The sequence below is a fragment of the Poecilia formosa genome, unplaced genomic scaffold (assembly GCF_000485575.1).
Source record: "Poecilia formosa unplaced genomic scaffold, Poecilia_formosa-5.1.2 Scaffold88, whole genome shotgun sequence".
Lineage (NCBI taxonomy): Eukaryota > Metazoa > Chordata > Actinopteri > Cyprinodontiformes > Poeciliidae > Poecilia > Poecilia formosa.
The window spans coordinates 406,309-424,474 of NW_006800027.1; the positions used below are offsets into that span (position 1 = coordinate 406,309).

Consider the following 18,166-nt stretch of genomic DNA (forward strand, 5'->3'; position numbering starts at 1 on the left):
ATTTATATATATATATATAGATATATATTCTTTATTCTGTCCACTTTCTGTATTCTGAATGACAATGAAGTTTGTCTAAGTTCAAGTCAGTGTAGAAACCCCCCCAGATGTAATTACAATATATTTACTCAGTGGGAGGCTGACTGCAAATACACAACACACTTATACACACACTTTTTTTTTTATTTCTGGAAAACTACCTCACAATTGCACAATAATTTTTCTTGGGCAATCCCTATAAAACACATTGAAGGTGGTAGTATAACAAAATATGAAAAAGTTCAAATGTGCCTGACCGCTTTTTGCAAAGCATTGCATGCTCTTTTATACAATGAAATACAGATGATGCACTCAGAAAAAACCAATAATTTGTCATATTAAATTTCAGCACTTCTTCTTTGCAATGCATCTACTCAGGAGACACATTAGCTTTCCAGATATTTTCAGCTGCTCCATAATTTAACACAAGCAGAGCCTTAAAGGCTCAGATGGATCAGTTTGCTGTCCCTTCAAACCAATTTATGTCACAGCACACGATCTCACAAATGTAATAAGCCACACAGAGCAGCTCTAATAGAACCACCTGCTTTCAGAAGTGTTTTCCTCTCCTTATGTGTGGCATCCAGTGTGCAGTTTTGTGTTTATTTGGTGTGGAAGTAAAGGGCAACTCTGCTATTTTTAACCATCAGTGGAAATGCTTCAGACTTCCTGGGTGCTGAGGGGATGAAGGATGGGGCGGTCAGCAAGCAGAAAATGAGAAGTTTCTATCACAGGATGTGGTTTAGGAAGTGCAAGCAGGCGCTAACTGCTGAATTTTCAACCTTCAGCTTCTCTGGGTGAATATAAAATATTACAGTTTAGCAAGAAAAACAAATAAATGTACAAAAAAAACATAATATACACTCAGATTCCTGCATTCTCACTAAGGAGCCGTGTTTGCACGAAGCAGTTTCCTCCAGGAAATTATTTAAATTATTCAGCAGCGATTTAAAATGACACACATCACACTCTGTGTGTGGCAGAAAATCGCTACACAGGATGCTTTCTGCACATTTTTCGACCGCCGACATCTTTTTCAGAAACCAGCAAAACAAAAGTTACAAAGTATTTGAATACTTAGAGACTGACATTCCTGCTGATAAGGATGTAGTGAAAACCTGGTTGCTCAGATGTCCAATTCAAATCAAAGGACCAGAAATTTATCAAATAATTATTTTGATCCTATGAAATCAGGCAGTAAAAACATGGTGGTCAATAAAAATTTAGCTTTTAATAAAACAAAAAAAACAAACTATTCTTAGTATCTATGCAGCTGCCTGGAAAGCTGAAATTGTGAATAATTTACATTAGATTACTCAAAGGAGATGATGGGGTGTTTTCTGAGTCATTTTCTCATTTCCTAATGTAATCAGAATGTAGCAATTAAGAACAACTGAAGTGGTGAATGCAATGTCTGAAAAACTGCAAATAAATATCCTGCTAACATAATACAGTCTAGGAAAATCAAACTAAGTTTTGAATTAAGACATTCAATAATCCTATGGAAAAGGAAATGAAAGGGAAAGTTTTTGGTGACTGTGAGGAAATGTTTTATATCTACAGTACTTTGTTGGCATTTCCTGTAGATGAGTAAAATGCCTTACAATATTCACTGGACTGGAGCAGCATAATGTCAAACTGAACACAATTATTAACGACTCCAGTTATTCCTCTATTACAACAGTGTCGAAGCAGCACTGCAGCTAAAGGTGGCATTTGGTTTACTAAAGTCTCCATAACAACGAATAGATGGCATCTAAATGCCAACTGGTTGTTTTGGGGTGGTGCCAGAAATGTATTTCCGTCCTACCATTACCAAGTTTTTAGTTTTCCAAACTGTAAACCAGTCAAAAGAAAAACTTAACCTTCTTGCATCACTATTTCAGTCTGTAAATCTAGGTCTTATTGAAAACTTGAACACTGGATGATCTAAAAAAAATTATTTAATGGAAAATTGTAAAAAAAAACAAAAAAAAAATCCCTTTCTCTGTATGCTCCATCCCTGAGGAATGTTACAGGACCAAACTAAGTGCTGTTTTATGGTTTCCAGTATAAATAAAAAATGAGCCACCAACATGTGTTTAATATCAGATAATGAAGCATGGCGTTGGCTGCGTCATGGCTTGAGTTCACAAAACAATTCTGCACCAGAGAAAATGATGAATGAATTTATTCAAATCAATTGGCTCTCAAATATCGGGAAATTACTACCAAATAACTTTACAGATCTCAAAATTGTTGTTACGTCATTGTGTCCCCAAAGAAATGCTGCCGCTAGACTCTGAAGCATGTTCTTGGGATTACTGGCATTTGATCTTGTGCTCAGACAAACATCCACTTTACTCACCACTTTGGGTTTAAAAGGCGGCTGGATCTCTCGGTTTGCGAGGCGTTCCCAGTCGATGCGTCTGAAGAAGGCTTGCTCTCTGATGTCCCGCTCGCCCTCCATGCTGCAGCCGAGACGCTTTGACGGATGCTTCGTCATCAGCTGAGGAGAAATCAAATGAGAAATGGCAGCTGAGACAACTCCAGCTTGGTGGTTTAAAAAAAATAAAATAAACAACTAAATGGCAAAGCTGAAGAAAAAAAAAAGGAGAGTAAACTAAGGTATTTTAGCGAAACTGGCAGCAAATGTATTATTACACAAAGGAGATTCAATCACCTTCAATTTCAACCATGAATGATTCTTTGCTAATAAATAGTGAATCACACAATAGCAGGAGGGAAATCTGTTTTGTCACCCGTTCTCGTGTTATGAAACATATTTTGTGTGACAGGCTAGAGGATATAAAAACATAATAAATGAGGCTGTGATGCGTTAATAGAAAATGCTATCAGTCTGCAGCCAAATCACTAAAAACCAAACACTCTCTAGTTTGTAAATTAACTCTAAAAGCTAATTTCCTTGTCAGTAAATAACCACAATACATAAATCAACACCACACAGCTGCTGCGTGGCATTGAAATGAAAGCACAACCCAGATGTAAGGTGAACACATAAATGCAGGGATATTTTTGAATGCCTTGGGAGTTTGTGACTCGGCAGCAGCAGCAGCAACAGGGCAAAACAACTTCCAGTAATAGAGCCGACTTCTGAGCCACAAGGAAAAAGATATTAGATAATATTAATATATAATCTACAGCACTAAGCTGTCATTAACATACTGACAAATGTTGTTTCTTTTTTCATGCAGAGCGAAAAATCAAATCATAGTTTTAGTTTGATGGAAGAAACTGCTTCTGGTTTTCAACTTTGGAGAGTTTTGCAGCCGAAATATAGTTTCTAAAGAAAGAGAACAAAAAAATGGCTCAATGGCTATGTGGCAAGTCAAATAAAGACTAAGATCATTTAAAAATAAATAAATACTTTTTAGATCAGCAAGCAGATCTATTGCGCAATCTTCTACGTTTTGCAACCCTATAAATCTGTGATTCCATTGAGACAGGTTTTTTTTTTTTTTTTTATCAAAAAAGTATTTTAATGTCTATTAAAGTGATTGATAGGGACACGTAGACCAGCACCTAATGCCCTGCTATGTTTGATATAAAAAATATGAGAACCCACTGAAAGATGACAACAGAAAAAGTTGATGTAAGGTGCAGACCCATGTTGACGAATATATTTCTGCTGAAGCAACATTAAAGGGTAAGAGATGAGCACACAGTATATCTTGGCTTTATTTTCTAATTTCTCCTCTCGAATTTTGCCAAAATGGAGTGAACTGCAAGAATACTTGGTATTCTGAGTCATTATCTTATATTCATAAAACAAATGAGAAAAATTGTCTTATATTTGTAATATAAGTGCTGTTTCATCTTGTTTTTTATTATTATACAATGCATATAATAATAAAAAAAAAAGATGATACAGCATTTGTGATTATTTCTGCGTTTTGAGCAGAATTTCGCTCCGCAGCCAATGAAAAATGTATGGACGTGTGAATCCCCTTGATGATTACGTAACTTCTCCCGAGCCAGCCGTTTTCAGGTTGGCGTTGAAAATTACCTGTCAAAGCAAAATGTCCGCTGTCACACAGAAAACTGGCTCATGAAAGCTGGAAAGCTTCTGTTAATATGTTCTCAGTTTCTATGGCTTCCAGATGTATGATGAACGGCGACAACTGAGCTTATCGAAACAGTGCTCCTCCCTGTTGAATGTCGAAACTGTTTTCAAGCAGACCCGACTCTGCTGTTGTCACCAAGCGATTAAAACACGAGCCTTTCTGCAGTGCCACAGGACAAGACCTGTTACACAATCACAACCTACCGCCACTATTTCAAGGTGACAGTGTGGCACATTCAGGGGAGGTCGATAATTGGATTTAAAATTGCTGTCTATGTCTTTTTTTTTTATTTTTTTTTTTATCAGATTAAACAAAGTTGCACCAGGAACATTTTGGAAAACTGCGCATCTTTCTTCTCACTGGATTTATTCCTTCTCCTTACCCCTTTGCAGATGGACACCGCTTCTTTAGACATGGACTTTGGGTAGGACACGTTGTGCTCCATGATGGACTGGAAGAGCTCGTCCTCGTCTTCGCCATCAAACGGTGGCTAGAAACGTACAGAAGCGGAAAAGTGTTAGAGAGCTCAGGCAGAAGCTGCAATGACGACAATTTACGGCTTGTTATGTGCATCACTCCGAGGCGACAACGTCTGCAGACGAAGGTGACGCTGCTGTCAAAGTGTCTGAAGCTCTGCAGAGAACAGTGACATTTTTTAGCGTATCTTGAAAATAAAAGGGAACAGGAAATTATGTCACTACTGATTTTAGATGGATAGTTATGTAAATAAGAATATCTGTCAAATTTTTGTTGCGTCAAACTATTATTATCATTGTATTTAAAAAGCATCTCCCATTTTAGACATTAAGCAGAGTAGAAGCTTATTTCTCTATTACTGTGATGATAAAATAACATGATGACGGATTTAAATGAGTGCCAGTTTATTTTCAATCCTGAAATATAACTTGCTTTGTTTGCAAGTCGATTTTTGAAAGATAAGATATTTTATTTTAATATTTTATACTAATTTTGATTTGTATAAAATTTGAGTAAAGGCAGGAAAGTCTGGGAAGGGATAAATTAAAATCTAGATAATTTCAAAGGAAGCATTTATCTAAGTCTAAATAAATTTACTCTTTTCCCATTTATTAAAAAAAAAAAAAAACTTTTTCTATCCCAGGACAGCTTTGATGTATGAGCTCTCTTCAGTGCCTCTGGTGGTAGAAAGGGGAACAACACAAACTGTGATGAGCGTTCACATATATTGTATAATCTAAAATTTTGTGAAAAGGGCAGAGGGGCAGTTTCAAATTGTTTCTTTTGACTACAAAAATCTGATCAATAGATAACATTTACATATTTTTAAATTAAAATAAGAGCAGGAAAACCAAAGGGAAATTCTTTGATTATTTCATTGTGGTTATTTACCAAGTTTTAAGATCTTGGTGCAAATCCTTTGCAAAGAGGCAGTGAAGAGTGAAACAATGTGTTACCTGCCCTGCCAACATCTCATACAGGAGAACTCCATAAGCCCACCAGTCCACCGATTTTCCATAAGGCTGGTAAGCTATTATCTAAGACAAAAAGAGACAAAACATTCACTTACTTACAAGTACAATAACTTGTTTCTTCATTCTTACTTTGCTGAAAAGCAAGTAAAGAGTAGAGTCGTACGAGATCTACACTAAAGTTACTGAAGAAAAATAGTGAACAAAAGCCATTTTGATTACCCCCAATCTCACCAAACTAAATCAGCCCCCACTAAACAGCTATTTTAAGGTGCCATGACAAAGGCACTTTCTCCTAACATCCAATTTGCCATCCCACCACACCTCCCTCCCACACACGCTCCACACACAGACATAATAATGGCACAGTTGCACAAGCAAAGAGCTAAATCACAGCTGCGTTTCATTTAAATGCACAAATGCAGCATTTTCAGCAGCTTCCAAATGGCTCATAAATTATAACTTTTTTTTCAAAAGCTTCCTGTGCACAAAAATACTGAACGACGGCTGTGCATTCGGCTGTATCAGGGGATAAAATCTAACAATTTATGGAAGATATGTACAGTTTTACATCACCATGAATGTGCAGATGGGCTTGAAAAATCCAGTACAGAAACACCTTAATGAAGCAACTGAGGCTGCAATATGCAAGATACAAACACATCCTTATGTGTTTAAGAGACGGGGGATTTAAACATCATTATCACAATGCATTCCTTGCAATTATAATAAAAAAACAGTGTGGAAAAAAATCCTCACATCCTGTTGGGTAAACAGCTTTCACAGCAAAAAGTCAGAGACCCACAAACACGAAAGCTGCTCCAAATTAAAACTGACTCTAGTTGCATTCATTAGTTATCATACTACTAAAGAGGACAGAGTAATTGGATTCAACCATATTTTCAAATTTATTACTTTTAATTGATGCTCTGTGGGAATTAAAATCAGAAAAACTAGCTCAAACAGGAAAAGCAACAATCTCACTACTGCAAACGTTTGTGTTTGTCAAACAACCCAACTGATTTTAGAAGTACGACAAAAAATAATCACGTCATAACAAGAAATGATATGATGATAATCCATTCCTGATGTGCACATAAAATGAACGTAGTTTTTGTAAATACATTTGCAACCATTTGATGCAGCCAGGTAAATTAAGTACGCGACACAAACTGATTCAATTATTTTAAAAAATATATTTTTTTATTTGATAGAAAGTAGTTTCTGTCAAATAAAAATTAGTCATTTCTGCAGTAATCGGTAAAAAAAGAGTTTCTGGTGTTTATCAGACACGTTTTCCAAATTTAATGAGGTAAAATTAAAATTACTTAAAATAAAATATAGTTTGGTTATTTAATCTTTGTTTTTCTCATCAGACGTCTGACCTCCGGTGCGATGTAGTCCGGGGTGCCGCAGAAGGTGCGTGTCGACATCCCTTCATACATGTTCTCTTTGCACATGCCAAAGTCCGCTATCTTGATGTGGCCTTCGCAGTCCAGCATCACATTGTCCAACTTCAGATCCCTGCAGCACAAACAGCTTTGTGAGAATTCAAATCACTCTCCAGGTTATACCCTCATCTTTTTACTTTCTTTCTCTTGCTGCCTTTCCTTTAAAGTCTTGTTCTTCTATATTCTCTCAAGCTACGATTAATGTAAGAGGTCCTTTAATTCAGTCTGAATAACCACAGATGCATGAAACACCCAGAAACCCACCTGTATATGATTCCCTTTCGATGCAAGAAAAACAAGCCGACTGCTATCTCGGCTGCATAAAACCTGCAAAATAATAATGCAAATTGTAACAGACATTTTAGCACATATACTGATAAACTTAATATGCTAAGAAAGCAGGTCAGCTGAATCTAATAAAGAAGCAGGTATCAATGTTTATCAGCAAAATTCTGTGAATTTAGCGAGACATTGGGAGCAATTACAGAAGATCTTTTTTTTTTTTTTTCTATCTCTGTGTTTAAATTGTGCATACACATACAAAAAAATAATGAGGGTTTCAATGTTTGAGCTTAACTGCACAGCACCAGTCTGAGGTGTTGACATTACACACTGAAGCTGCCTGTAGAATAATACCTCCATTTTCAAACCATGTGCATATTTCAGAGCGAGGCCTTACACTGCCTGAGGCTCCTTAAACTTTCCCATACGCTGGATATGATACATGAGATCCCCTCCGTTAATGTATTCCATCACAAAGTAGAGTCGGTCCTGCAATAAAAACAGCAGGTTATTTTCCAGAGTGCAGACGGACAGATGCACAGTAGATAATGTCACCTAAGCTTAAGAAATATGTCATATCCTCCTTGTAAAGCAACATTTCATGACTGCAGTTTTTATTTAAAAAGCTTAGAGTGAGGCTGCGTCTGCACAGACGTCACTACTTTTTCGCTCTCAATTTTCCCTGCAGGGATGCTGAGCAAAGAAATTGGCATCCCTGAATTGTTAGCACAAATACAAAAGTAATAATAACAGTTACAGTCAGAGGAAGTGAAATTGCTTTGGAAGAACAATGGGTCCCCTTTTAGTAAGGAGCTTTTTTTTTTTTGTCTGTATGAACAAGCCGTCAGTGCAGGAAGTGGGCATTATTAACTATGACGACAGCAGAAGGCTGAAGAGTTTTTTTTTGTTTTGTACCCACCACAGTCTGAAAGCAAGAGTGCAGCTGAGTGAGGAAGGGGGGTTTGTCTCTTAGCGCCAACACCCTCTTCTCCACCATCGTACATTCGACGTCGTCATCCTGGATCACGACGTCTTTCTTTAGGATCTTTATGGCGTACAGCTCCTCTGTTGATTTCATCTCTGCCAACATTACCTGCATTTGACAAAGACGCCACACTCGAGAGGATTAAGAAAAACGCTAAACTTTATTCAAAGTGTTGCTGTTGCTTCTTAAACGAAACGCATAAAGTCGCACCTTTCCGAAGCTGCCTTTTCCCAGCAGAGCCAGAAAGTTGAAGTCGCTGAGCCGGACCCGGTCCATGTTACCTGAGGGCAGACTGAACCGCCGGTGGTCTGTTGGTGTGATCACTTTCTTACCGTGGCCCAGCTTGGCTTTCTGTCATGTACAATGAACACACAAAATAATTTCCATGAAGTTCCCTAACATGTGGATGCTTTAGTCGAATACATTATCATTTTCCAGAAGAAATAAGACGATAACTCTGAGTTTCCACATTTTTGTGCGTGACAAACAGTCGGTGCAGGACGCATGCATATCAACGATTAAGTCCGATCAAGTTGCTACACAGCTGTCCATTTGGGATGGAAACAATACTTAAATTTATTCAGCAGCTAAAAAAAGTTTCATGATCTGGTAAGATTATTATTTTTAAAACTACATTAAACAAAATTTTGACTGAAATAAATTAACTGAAAATCATACAAAAACTTTATAGCTACAAATGAATAAAACGTATTACAGTTATTGACATTTCCATTAAACCATGAAATAATTAATAAAATGCAAACTCATACACAGAACTTACAAAATCCAATGATCAAAAGTATTGTTTTCAAAATAGGCCTGTTTGTGGACAAAAATATGAGCCTAAAATTATTTTTCTTGCAAATTGCCTTTGCATTATTGGGAAACAACCCCACTTACTTCTCCTGCAAATCATACTTTACCTCCAATATTGTCGCATTATGCCCACATTTCATCTTGTGTCATTATCATAAGCGTTGACCTTAATATTTTAAATGTCCCACTTCTAAACTTTCTAGCTCTCCTTCCTTCCTTCCTTTTGTTTGTGTTTTCCACCTCATTAGAAATGTGGAAACCTCTTCAAAACTGCATATTTAGGATGACTGTTCAGATGACTTATTGTTTAAATATGAATAAGAGCAGGCACTTTTTTGCATTATGAAATCAAAAATACTAAAACAAACCTCTCAAATAAAAAAGCTTTAAAGGAACCGTACCCAAACATTTTGCATTAGAAGTCTTTGTCAATGTTTGAATGTTCAGTAAAATGTCTGTTGCTTAATTCACAAGATGTATTTCCATTTCAGTTTTGCTCATTATTGTCTGTCTTTAGCTTCCTGTTATTACTCATTATTACCCCATCATATTTGAGACCCCAAATAATCTCTTTTGAAACGCAACAGAAAAATGCATGGACTTTTTTTTTTTTTTTCCAAATACAAAAACTGGACAAGTTTTAACACAACTAACATCTATAGTTTTACTTCAAGCAATTACTTCAGCAGTTTCATTTCACCAGATGCAGTGCAGCCAAACATGAGTCTTATAAGAAATATAACAGTGCCACTGTGTGGAAACATCAGGCACACACACACGCGCACACACACGCGCGCGCGCGCACGCAATCCCACACACATATACTGCACACACAACAGAGGATAAGAGGCTGTGAGTATCCAGTCCAACAGTTAAAGTAATTAGTGTATTTCCATGCTTAATGTTCACACAGCCTTCTATAGTCGTGCTCGGACTAGTAGAAGGCTGATGGTCATCACCCAGTGAGGAGTGGAAGTGAAGCCCTGCTGGCCAGCGGCAGCATTGGAAGGTAAAGAAAATGCCCCAAAACCAGACGGCAGCAAGCTTCACAAATTTACTAACAACAATGCTGTTGGTTTATGTGTGTTTGACAAGCAGCCTGTGTGTATTAAGAGCTAAAACTGTGAAGCTATTAGAAAGACTGTATTTAGGATGGGCTCTATCTTGATTTTAAATTTATTTTTTCAGAGTCTGAGCCTGTTTTCTTTATGGTACTTGAATAAAATTTTTTCTGGTCCTTCAAATCTGACCTAAAGGCCAAATGTTATTTAGGAGCCATATCTGAAAGCTGAAAGCTCGGGTTGCTATTGCGTTGATCTCAGACTTCCAAAACGCTATCACCATTTCCAAATGTTGTTTTTTTTAAACATATTTCTAAGTATTAAACCCAAGCACAAGGTAAAGTTGTTAAAAAAAAATGAAATGCGCCCTTTCAGCTAACACATATGGAACATTTTAACCTTGAGGAAATAGCTTTAAAAAAAAGTACAACTATCTTTTGTCAAATGTGGTACAAATATAAACTTTTGCTTTCAAGAAGACTCTCCTAGAGACATAATTTCTCTACATAAGAGCTCTGGATTGTTTATTTCATTAAAGTTTAATGGCACTAGGTAGTTTTCTATGTAGTGGATTAATCTGTGACAAGAATAAAAAAACAAAAACAAAATGGGAACAAGTGTATTATGCAGAAGGCCATTGTTAGTAAATCAGATTAATTTGTGGAGTCCCAGCAGAGATCCACAAACAATCCCAGTTCAGCAAGTGAATAAGTGAGATGTAAGCCAGAAAACATAAGAGAAACAGAAGAAGCAGGCAGGGGAGCTACCTTGAGATAGTGGATATTTAACTGGCAGGCCTAGAAAAGAGAAGAAACTCACTCATTAGTGGGCAATTTAACACAGTGTGCAAACCTGGCTGACACATGTGGGCAAAAACATGAAGAGTGATTACTCTGACGACCGCTTATCTGTGAACTCGAAAAGACAAATAAATAAATAAATAAATAAAAGATCAAAACCACGACTGGAAAATATTAAAGCATAAAAAGAAAAACATCTTTTGCATCCCGCCCTAGTTTCCATGGCAACCAGCGGTTGTGCAAAGACGTCAGCGACGGAGAAAAAGCCAAGGTCGGTGGGTTCGTACAGTATGAAGAAAAGAGGAAAATTAAAACTCAGTTCCTCGGGGAGTGCAGTGAGGAGAAGACACTTACTCTCACTATTAAACCCTCGGTGCCCTCACACACACACACACAAACACACACACACACACACACACACACACTTATAGATGCACACAGTTTGTCTTTCTGTCTTCACAAGGACTTTGCATTGATTTCCATTGACTTTTAGCCTAAACCTCGCTTCTTACCATAAACCTAACCTAAACTTCATTATAACCTCACCCATAATACAAAGCAGCACTTTTTCCTAATGTGGGAATTACAATGTATCAAATACGAGGCCACAAATACACACTAAAAACTGGAGTTTATTAAAGCTACCCTCTTTCTTATAAAAGTCCCAACCAGTTTTGCACTTGTCAGAACAGAATACATCTATGTGTCCATCTATGGAGAGGTTGTGAGTTTAATTAAGGTTGCATGTCGAACCTCACTGACATCTGCAATTAACAAAGCAACCACTAGGGAGCAATAACTGGCTGCAGTTTGTGTCCTTAGATTTGATAAGATCTGCCAGTTTGTTTATATTGACAAATAAATAAATAAAAAATCATGGGAACAAGGCAGGAAAACAACTTTACAGCAAACATCAAGTCAATATAATAACTTGTGGTTTTCATCTGTCGAGAAGAAATGAAAAGAGCGATTACAGGAAAGCAGAAGGAGGGTCTCCTAATGTTGTGGGTAGCGTTACGAACAAAGCATGGGAACTGGGTCAAACCTGCAAAAGCATTATGAGGAACGATTCTGGGTCCTAGAGAAGGAGCCACTTTAGTATTGTCTAGACATTTTTAGTTTTCTATATCTTTGTAATCTGTGTGTCCAAGCATGCAGAGCCTGCCACATTTAATGCTGCCCTCCAGGTGCAAAACCTCAGAGCAGAAAAAACCCCCACAACTTATAACTTCAGAAAATGTTTTCAGAGCTAACAGAACTGTTCAGAACAGTTGCCAGATCATTTCAATTGATAATTATGAAAAGCAACAATAATGTGCTTATTTAGGTCATGCATTAACCCACAGCCGTAAAGTTGTTGACTGTATTGAACAAAACTGAGTCTGGCTTTCAATTTGTCATCTTTCTCTTCCTGGAACCGGCTCTTGTCTGATCGTGTTTCTCCATCCTCATCTACTTTGATTAAATTACCTGGTGAAGAATCAGCTAATCACATCTTAAGAAATGCAGAAAGATTTTACAACTCCACACTTTTTGCATCAATTTACTGCAAACAGTAAAAATACAAACCATCAGAGTCTATCAGATGATCAGATAAAAGTCCCAAGTCTTTTGGGAGAGAAATTAGCCCACAGTATCACTCCTCCACAGCTGTACTTAGTGGGAATGAGATGCTGTTTAAATGCGAGTCTTTCTCCAGCCTAAAGGCCACACACTGTAATGTAAGACTTGAGCCTTAGTATCACATCATAATTATTAAAATTATCAAAAGAAGGACTGCCAGGCTACATTTCATGCGGTCCGTCAAACTTACATCACCTCCCTCAATAAACAAAACAGCTCTGGACTTTTTTCAGGCTCGTTTACGTCATTTCTGTTATGTGTTTCCTATTTCTTTTTTTGCTCACAAAGTGCGTTATATTCTGTCACACACTTTGTGTTGCCTTTACTGCATATGAAAAGAATTTATGGATAAAGATTACTGATTGGTTGATCATCAGGAATGGCAGTGCATTTGTTTGAAAACAGAGGCCCTTGTGTTGTTGCATGAGCCACAGATGTGTGGGAACCGCAGCGATAATGGACGCTGTGAAGCTCCCCGATCACATCCCATTTTTATAATTGGACTGAATATTGTTTTATTCATTGTAATGTTGTGTACGTCTGTGTAGTAGGGCAGGATTATGATCAGGATGAGTAATGATCACACAGGCACTCTTGACAGCCTTGTGACAAATGTTTCAAGCACCCAAAGTTCAGTAAATCACATCATCCTGCAGTGATAAACATGTTGTGCTGTTGCAATTTTTGTTTTTCTGTTATCGTCTTAGGAAAAGCCACAGCTCTATTTTAGCATCTGTTGACATCATTGTACCATAAACATATATGAAAATAACGTAAATGTATAGAATGACGCCTCTTGCTACGTGCAGGTTGAAGTGAAACTATAAAAATGTGAATATGATGAGGTCTCATCCAGACAGCCTGCAGTAACATTCAACATCGGTGCCAACATCAACTCTGCATTTGCAAAGAAAGGAAGAAGTTGAGGCATTTCTTGCAGGTCCTTTTCGTTCAAATGCAACATAAATCTGCAGAAGAAGTGACACTGCAATGAAAGTACATGAATAAAATAAAAACATCAAATGGATCATTTGAGTAACACCTTCTAGTCCAGATAATACTTTCAAGTTTATTTTAACCATTTTCATCTCCGTCTCTGTAACCGTAGACAAAAGAAAACGTGGGAACAGCATGAAGTGACAAAAAAGAAAAGGACGTTGTATGTTATAAGTCTATGGAACCAGCTATAAAAAAACATTTGTAAATATATATTTTTTTCCATTACAAGAAACAACAAGACTGCCTTGACTCTGCTGCCCACCTCAAACTTTTGTCGAAGCTCCAGATTGACGTCGTCTACTTGTGGAATGGGAACGTTGTAGTATTCTCCTTCCTCCTGGTTCAGCAGTTTGTACCTAAGAAAATAACAAAGCGCAAAGGTCATTTCTTTTGCATTGACGTTGCATAACTGAATACACTGTTATTTGCTAAATAGTCTTGTTTGGATTCCTCCCTCTATCCACCCACACACGTATATAAGTCTTCATATTTCTGCGCTTTTTAATTAGAAGTACTTGATTTCTATTTTCCGCATGTTTTCAGGGCTGCACTCTCTTGCCAGCTTGACTCTGCTTCTTCTTTAATGTCTAATGAACTGTAATTTATAGCAAAGACTGCAGCCAAACACACAGACAGTAGTAGTTTCCAAGTTGGCTGGCAACATTTCACACGCTGGTATTCCCCCGATTTCCTTTTTGCAGCAGAAGTTGGTCAAAGCAAAGTAGGAATGCTAATGTGGTTTCAAACTGAGAAACAAGGAGTATGACAGATCCACAGAGAGAAGCCATTGGCTCCAACAGGTGGTTTGTTTTGATAGCTGGACTTGACCGCAGATAACAGTGTTTGCATCTATTTCACTCACATTTACCAAATGTGTGCATGGCAGCAAAATCAGGGTACAGAAATGTCAGAGTTTATCAATCTGGAGGACCTGGAGTCGGATACGACCAAGCCTCTGGTCATGTTTGGCTAAATGTCAGAGTGGGATTCTGGTGCAGCAAAGGAGATCATCACTCTCTATGTTTTTTTTTTTTTTTATTAGTTTACTAAAGATTGCAGGAGCTGATTTGATCAATGTTGCATAAATCGCACAAATACTTGTTATTTCAGTAGCCTAAACATTAAGAGGTAGTGAGGAAGTGGCTGTTTGTTTTTGTGCATTTGCCCTAGAGGCTTTAGTGTATATATTATTTATATTACCAAGAATTTCTTTAAAAATATAAATGATGAACAAAATGTACACATCCTTAATTATTTGTCAGTGTAGTCGATATAAAATAAACCTTTACTTTGTGAAAAAAAGGAAATATTTTTCAACAGCAGTGAATAAGCGACACATTTTATAAATGGTTGTTGAACTTCGAACTATTGTCTACCTTTAAGAAGTTGGGCAAGCTCATAGAAATTCACTTTAAATCACGTTCGTCAGAGCAGGTATGAAACACCCACTGGTGGCCTTGAAGCATGCTGTGGCAGACAGTCTGATTCATACCCGAAAAGACGTGTGATCAGCAAATGATTATTATCAATAATTATCCGAGTGTCGCTATGATGCCACTTTATAAAAACAGACAGAAATTTGTCTCTTCTACTGTTTTTTTCTTCATCCATTTTGCAAATGCCTCTAAAGGGTGCGGTATTGAAATGAAGCTTGTTTGCAGCCCCAGATTTCCCAACACCAGATTGCTCATATGCACCACATTCCATAAATCACATACTGAAATTCACACCAGATTGCTACATTGAGCTGTTTCTCTTTGTCAGCTACAATCCCTGACAAAAATGATGCAACCACTGTCAGTGTCAAGTTTCATTTTTTACATCAGTTTTGCTTTTGCTCTGTAAAGCAGTCTGCTTTGACACCGATGAAACGCAAGGCTAGGATAATAACGAGAAAGCTGACCATCCACAGTGAGGAGCCTTGATGAGCTCAGACACGCCAAACGACATGGAGCCCATGAAGTCGTTCCGGGTGGTTCTGTCCCAGTCCCAAACCTCAATGGACAAACGTCGGTCCTTATCTGACGCTTTAAGCTTACTGCACAGAAAACACAACATGGAAAAACAGTTCGAACTGTTGGTTTACAAAAAAAAAAAAAAGAGAAAATTTACTCACAAAGTGAATGACTCGTTCCAGCAGGGATTGAGGGAGGAACGGATGGTCCTGGTCTTCTGTTTGGTCTCGTTCTTTGGGTCCGGGATGAGCTTGAGTTTGACATATGGGTCCGATAAACTGTTGGGATCCATGGGAATCAGGTTCCTGGCTTCACCCACTGGAAGGAATAATAAAAGAAAATGTCAAAGTGTTTGAAGCAGATTTACAGACAATATGACTAAATGACTGAACAAAAAGCTCTAGAAGGTTTTTATGTCTATGGTAATCAGAAAGGAGCAGAGAGCTGCAGTACGAAAAACATGGCTTAATGACTTATCTGGTGATCAAATATGGCATGAGAAGGAAGGAGATGCTGGATCATTATTTACCTAAGGCAGATTATCTTGGTGTGACACTGAAACAAGGCGGACTCAAAGAAGAGTGGTGCAGTATGAAATATTTCTAGTTGCTCTGAAAGTTTTTCATTTCAACTTCGTCTTTGTTTTAATAACTGACTCAAAGTAAAAACGTACAAGCTGGGTATGACAGACTCTGTATTGCTAAGTGATTTCTCTGTGTAGATTCAATCAAAAGAGGCACATACGCTGATGACATGAGCTGTGAAGCAATGCATATGGTTAAAATTCCCTTAGCTAAGTGTGAAACAACACCGACAGCAGAGTAATCCAGGTGAGTGTAAAGAGCACGGGCTCATGTAAATGAGGAAAGCAGAAGGCAAAACATTATCTTAAAGAGTGCCTCATTTATCCTGTCACAACAGGTGAAGACAAAATTACACTCTAGCTAGAAAAAAAACAAGTGAAAAACAGAGAGATTTGTGCACCGAAGCTTTACAAGTTAAATAGAATCGTATACGTTGACATTCCATTGTCACAAATGGTGTAAAAGGAGCAGCGACCAACAAAAAGCCAAAAATAGTAGTAGGACGAGGAAACGAGAGGGAGTCGTCGCTCTTTGTGACTCTTCAACACCAACATCATGTTAATAAACAAACAAATGTCATTCTAGGAAAGTAATACAGAACAATATTACATAAAGAATCTAAGCAATCATAACCAGAAGAGAGAGGAGATTAAAAGCTTCAGCAAATCTAAGAGCTTAAAGTGAATCATCTCCATGTTCCTCAGCAGACATTCATGCATCACACCAAAATCAGGAATAAACAGACACATTTTAACTGAATTATTTCAGCCACAATCCCAACAAAATACTCTGACGTTTGTGTTGTAACGTGAAAACAGGTGAAAATGTTTAGCGGTGTGAATACAAGTGCAAGGAACTGTAAATGTGTGTCTGGATCAATTTCCTTTCTACAGAAGGAATAGTGATCTCTGCCGTCTGTGATCCTCCATCGAAAGAGTAGAAAGGCTGCAGACGGATTACGTTCACAAACAAGAGAGGCTTTGGAGGATCAGAGTGAGAAGCAGAAATAAACCAACATCTTTATCACGTGAATCGCACAATAAATGATTTGCAGTTTTATTTCTGGTTGTAATTTGCTGCGGCGCCGCTTTGTGTTTCCCCCATGAAATGTGTCCTTTTAGATCAGCTGCATGTAAAATGAGTCTGCTTTAATTTACCTGCCCATAAATGAAAGTCTGCCCTCCTTTGAGCGAGGATCGTCAAAGCAGCATTTTTGGCTTGTAAATAGCAATGCGTTTTGCATGCAAATACCTGAAATTATACCGTGAATGAGGATGAAAGACATACATAAAATATATGTCCCCTTTATGTCTGAAGAAGTAATTCAAATTCTGGGAAATGCAGTTTAAATCTTTAATGCAGCACTTTACTGATTGATAAAAATAAGACAGAAGAAAAGATTCATGAGGTTAAATTATTCAAAGGATCAATACGACATAATACATTTATTTCGCATGACAAAAAAAAGGTTAGTTTGCGGTGTTATAAGTCACCAAAAATCCCTTCAAAATGAATGCTTTATTAAAAACCACGAGGAAGCATACTTTAAATAATTATCCATAAGATTGTTTGTGGATATATTTGATGCTTCTTCGTGCTTCTGCAGGTTCACGCAGCAGAGGGCAGTGTAGGTCTCCCTGTATCAGTAAGACGTTTTCCCCAATATTTATGAATGTGGTGTTTTAATCCCACAGTTAGATACTTGTTTAAAGGTAATTCTCAACTCGTCACCTTTCCTTGTTCTCCCATCCCTCTCGCTCTCCTGAAACCCCACACACAAACACACACACACACACAAACACACACACGCACGCACGCACGCACACACACACAGCGGAGTATGTTGAGCAGACGGAAAATCTCATCCCATGTTCTCTGAAGCCTTCCCTTCTGCTGGCTGTGGCGCCGTTCGCAAGCATCACTCACTTCCATGGCAACACCGGCATCAGACAAAACCAAAGAAACTTCTACAAGCCTGTAAAAACACTAATGAGGCAAACACACACACACACACACACACACACGCACACACACACATGCACAGATGAGAATGGACGCT

General features: G+C 37.8%; 1 protein-coding gene across 2 annotated transcripts in view; it reads right to left on the reverse strand.

The window, feature by feature from the left end:
• Positions 1 to 18,166, reverse strand: part of prkcab (protein kinase C, alpha, b) — a 98,794-nt gene that overhangs the window by 3,043 nt on the left and 77,585 nt on the right. The window contains exons 6-17 of one of the 2 annotated variants that reach the window (XM_007557337.2): positions 15,685 to 15,841; positions 15,472 to 15,606; positions 13,831 to 13,924; positions 10,914 to 10,943; positions 8,480 to 8,620; positions 8,204 to 8,377; positions 7,682 to 7,773; positions 7,267 to 7,329; positions 6,937 to 7,075; positions 5,537 to 5,617; positions 4,486 to 4,593; positions 2,387 to 2,527 (exon numbers count right to left, since the gene is read on the reverse strand). In XM_007557337.2, the coding sequence (XP_007557399.1) occupies positions 2,387 to 2,527; positions 4,486 to 4,593; positions 5,537 to 5,617; positions 6,937 to 7,075; positions 7,267 to 7,329; positions 7,682 to 7,773; positions 8,204 to 8,377; positions 8,480 to 8,620; positions 10,914 to 10,943; positions 13,831 to 13,924; positions 15,472 to 15,606; positions 15,685 to 15,841 (1,355 nt within the window). The remainder of the gene's footprint in view (positions 1 to 2,386; positions 2,528 to 4,485; positions 4,594 to 5,536; positions 5,618 to 6,936; positions 7,076 to 7,266; positions 7,330 to 7,681; positions 7,774 to 8,203; positions 8,378 to 8,479; positions 8,621 to 10,913; positions 10,944 to 13,830; positions 13,925 to 15,471; positions 15,607 to 15,684; positions 15,842 to 18,166) is intronic. The other variant, XM_007557338.2, reaches the window with a different exon arrangement.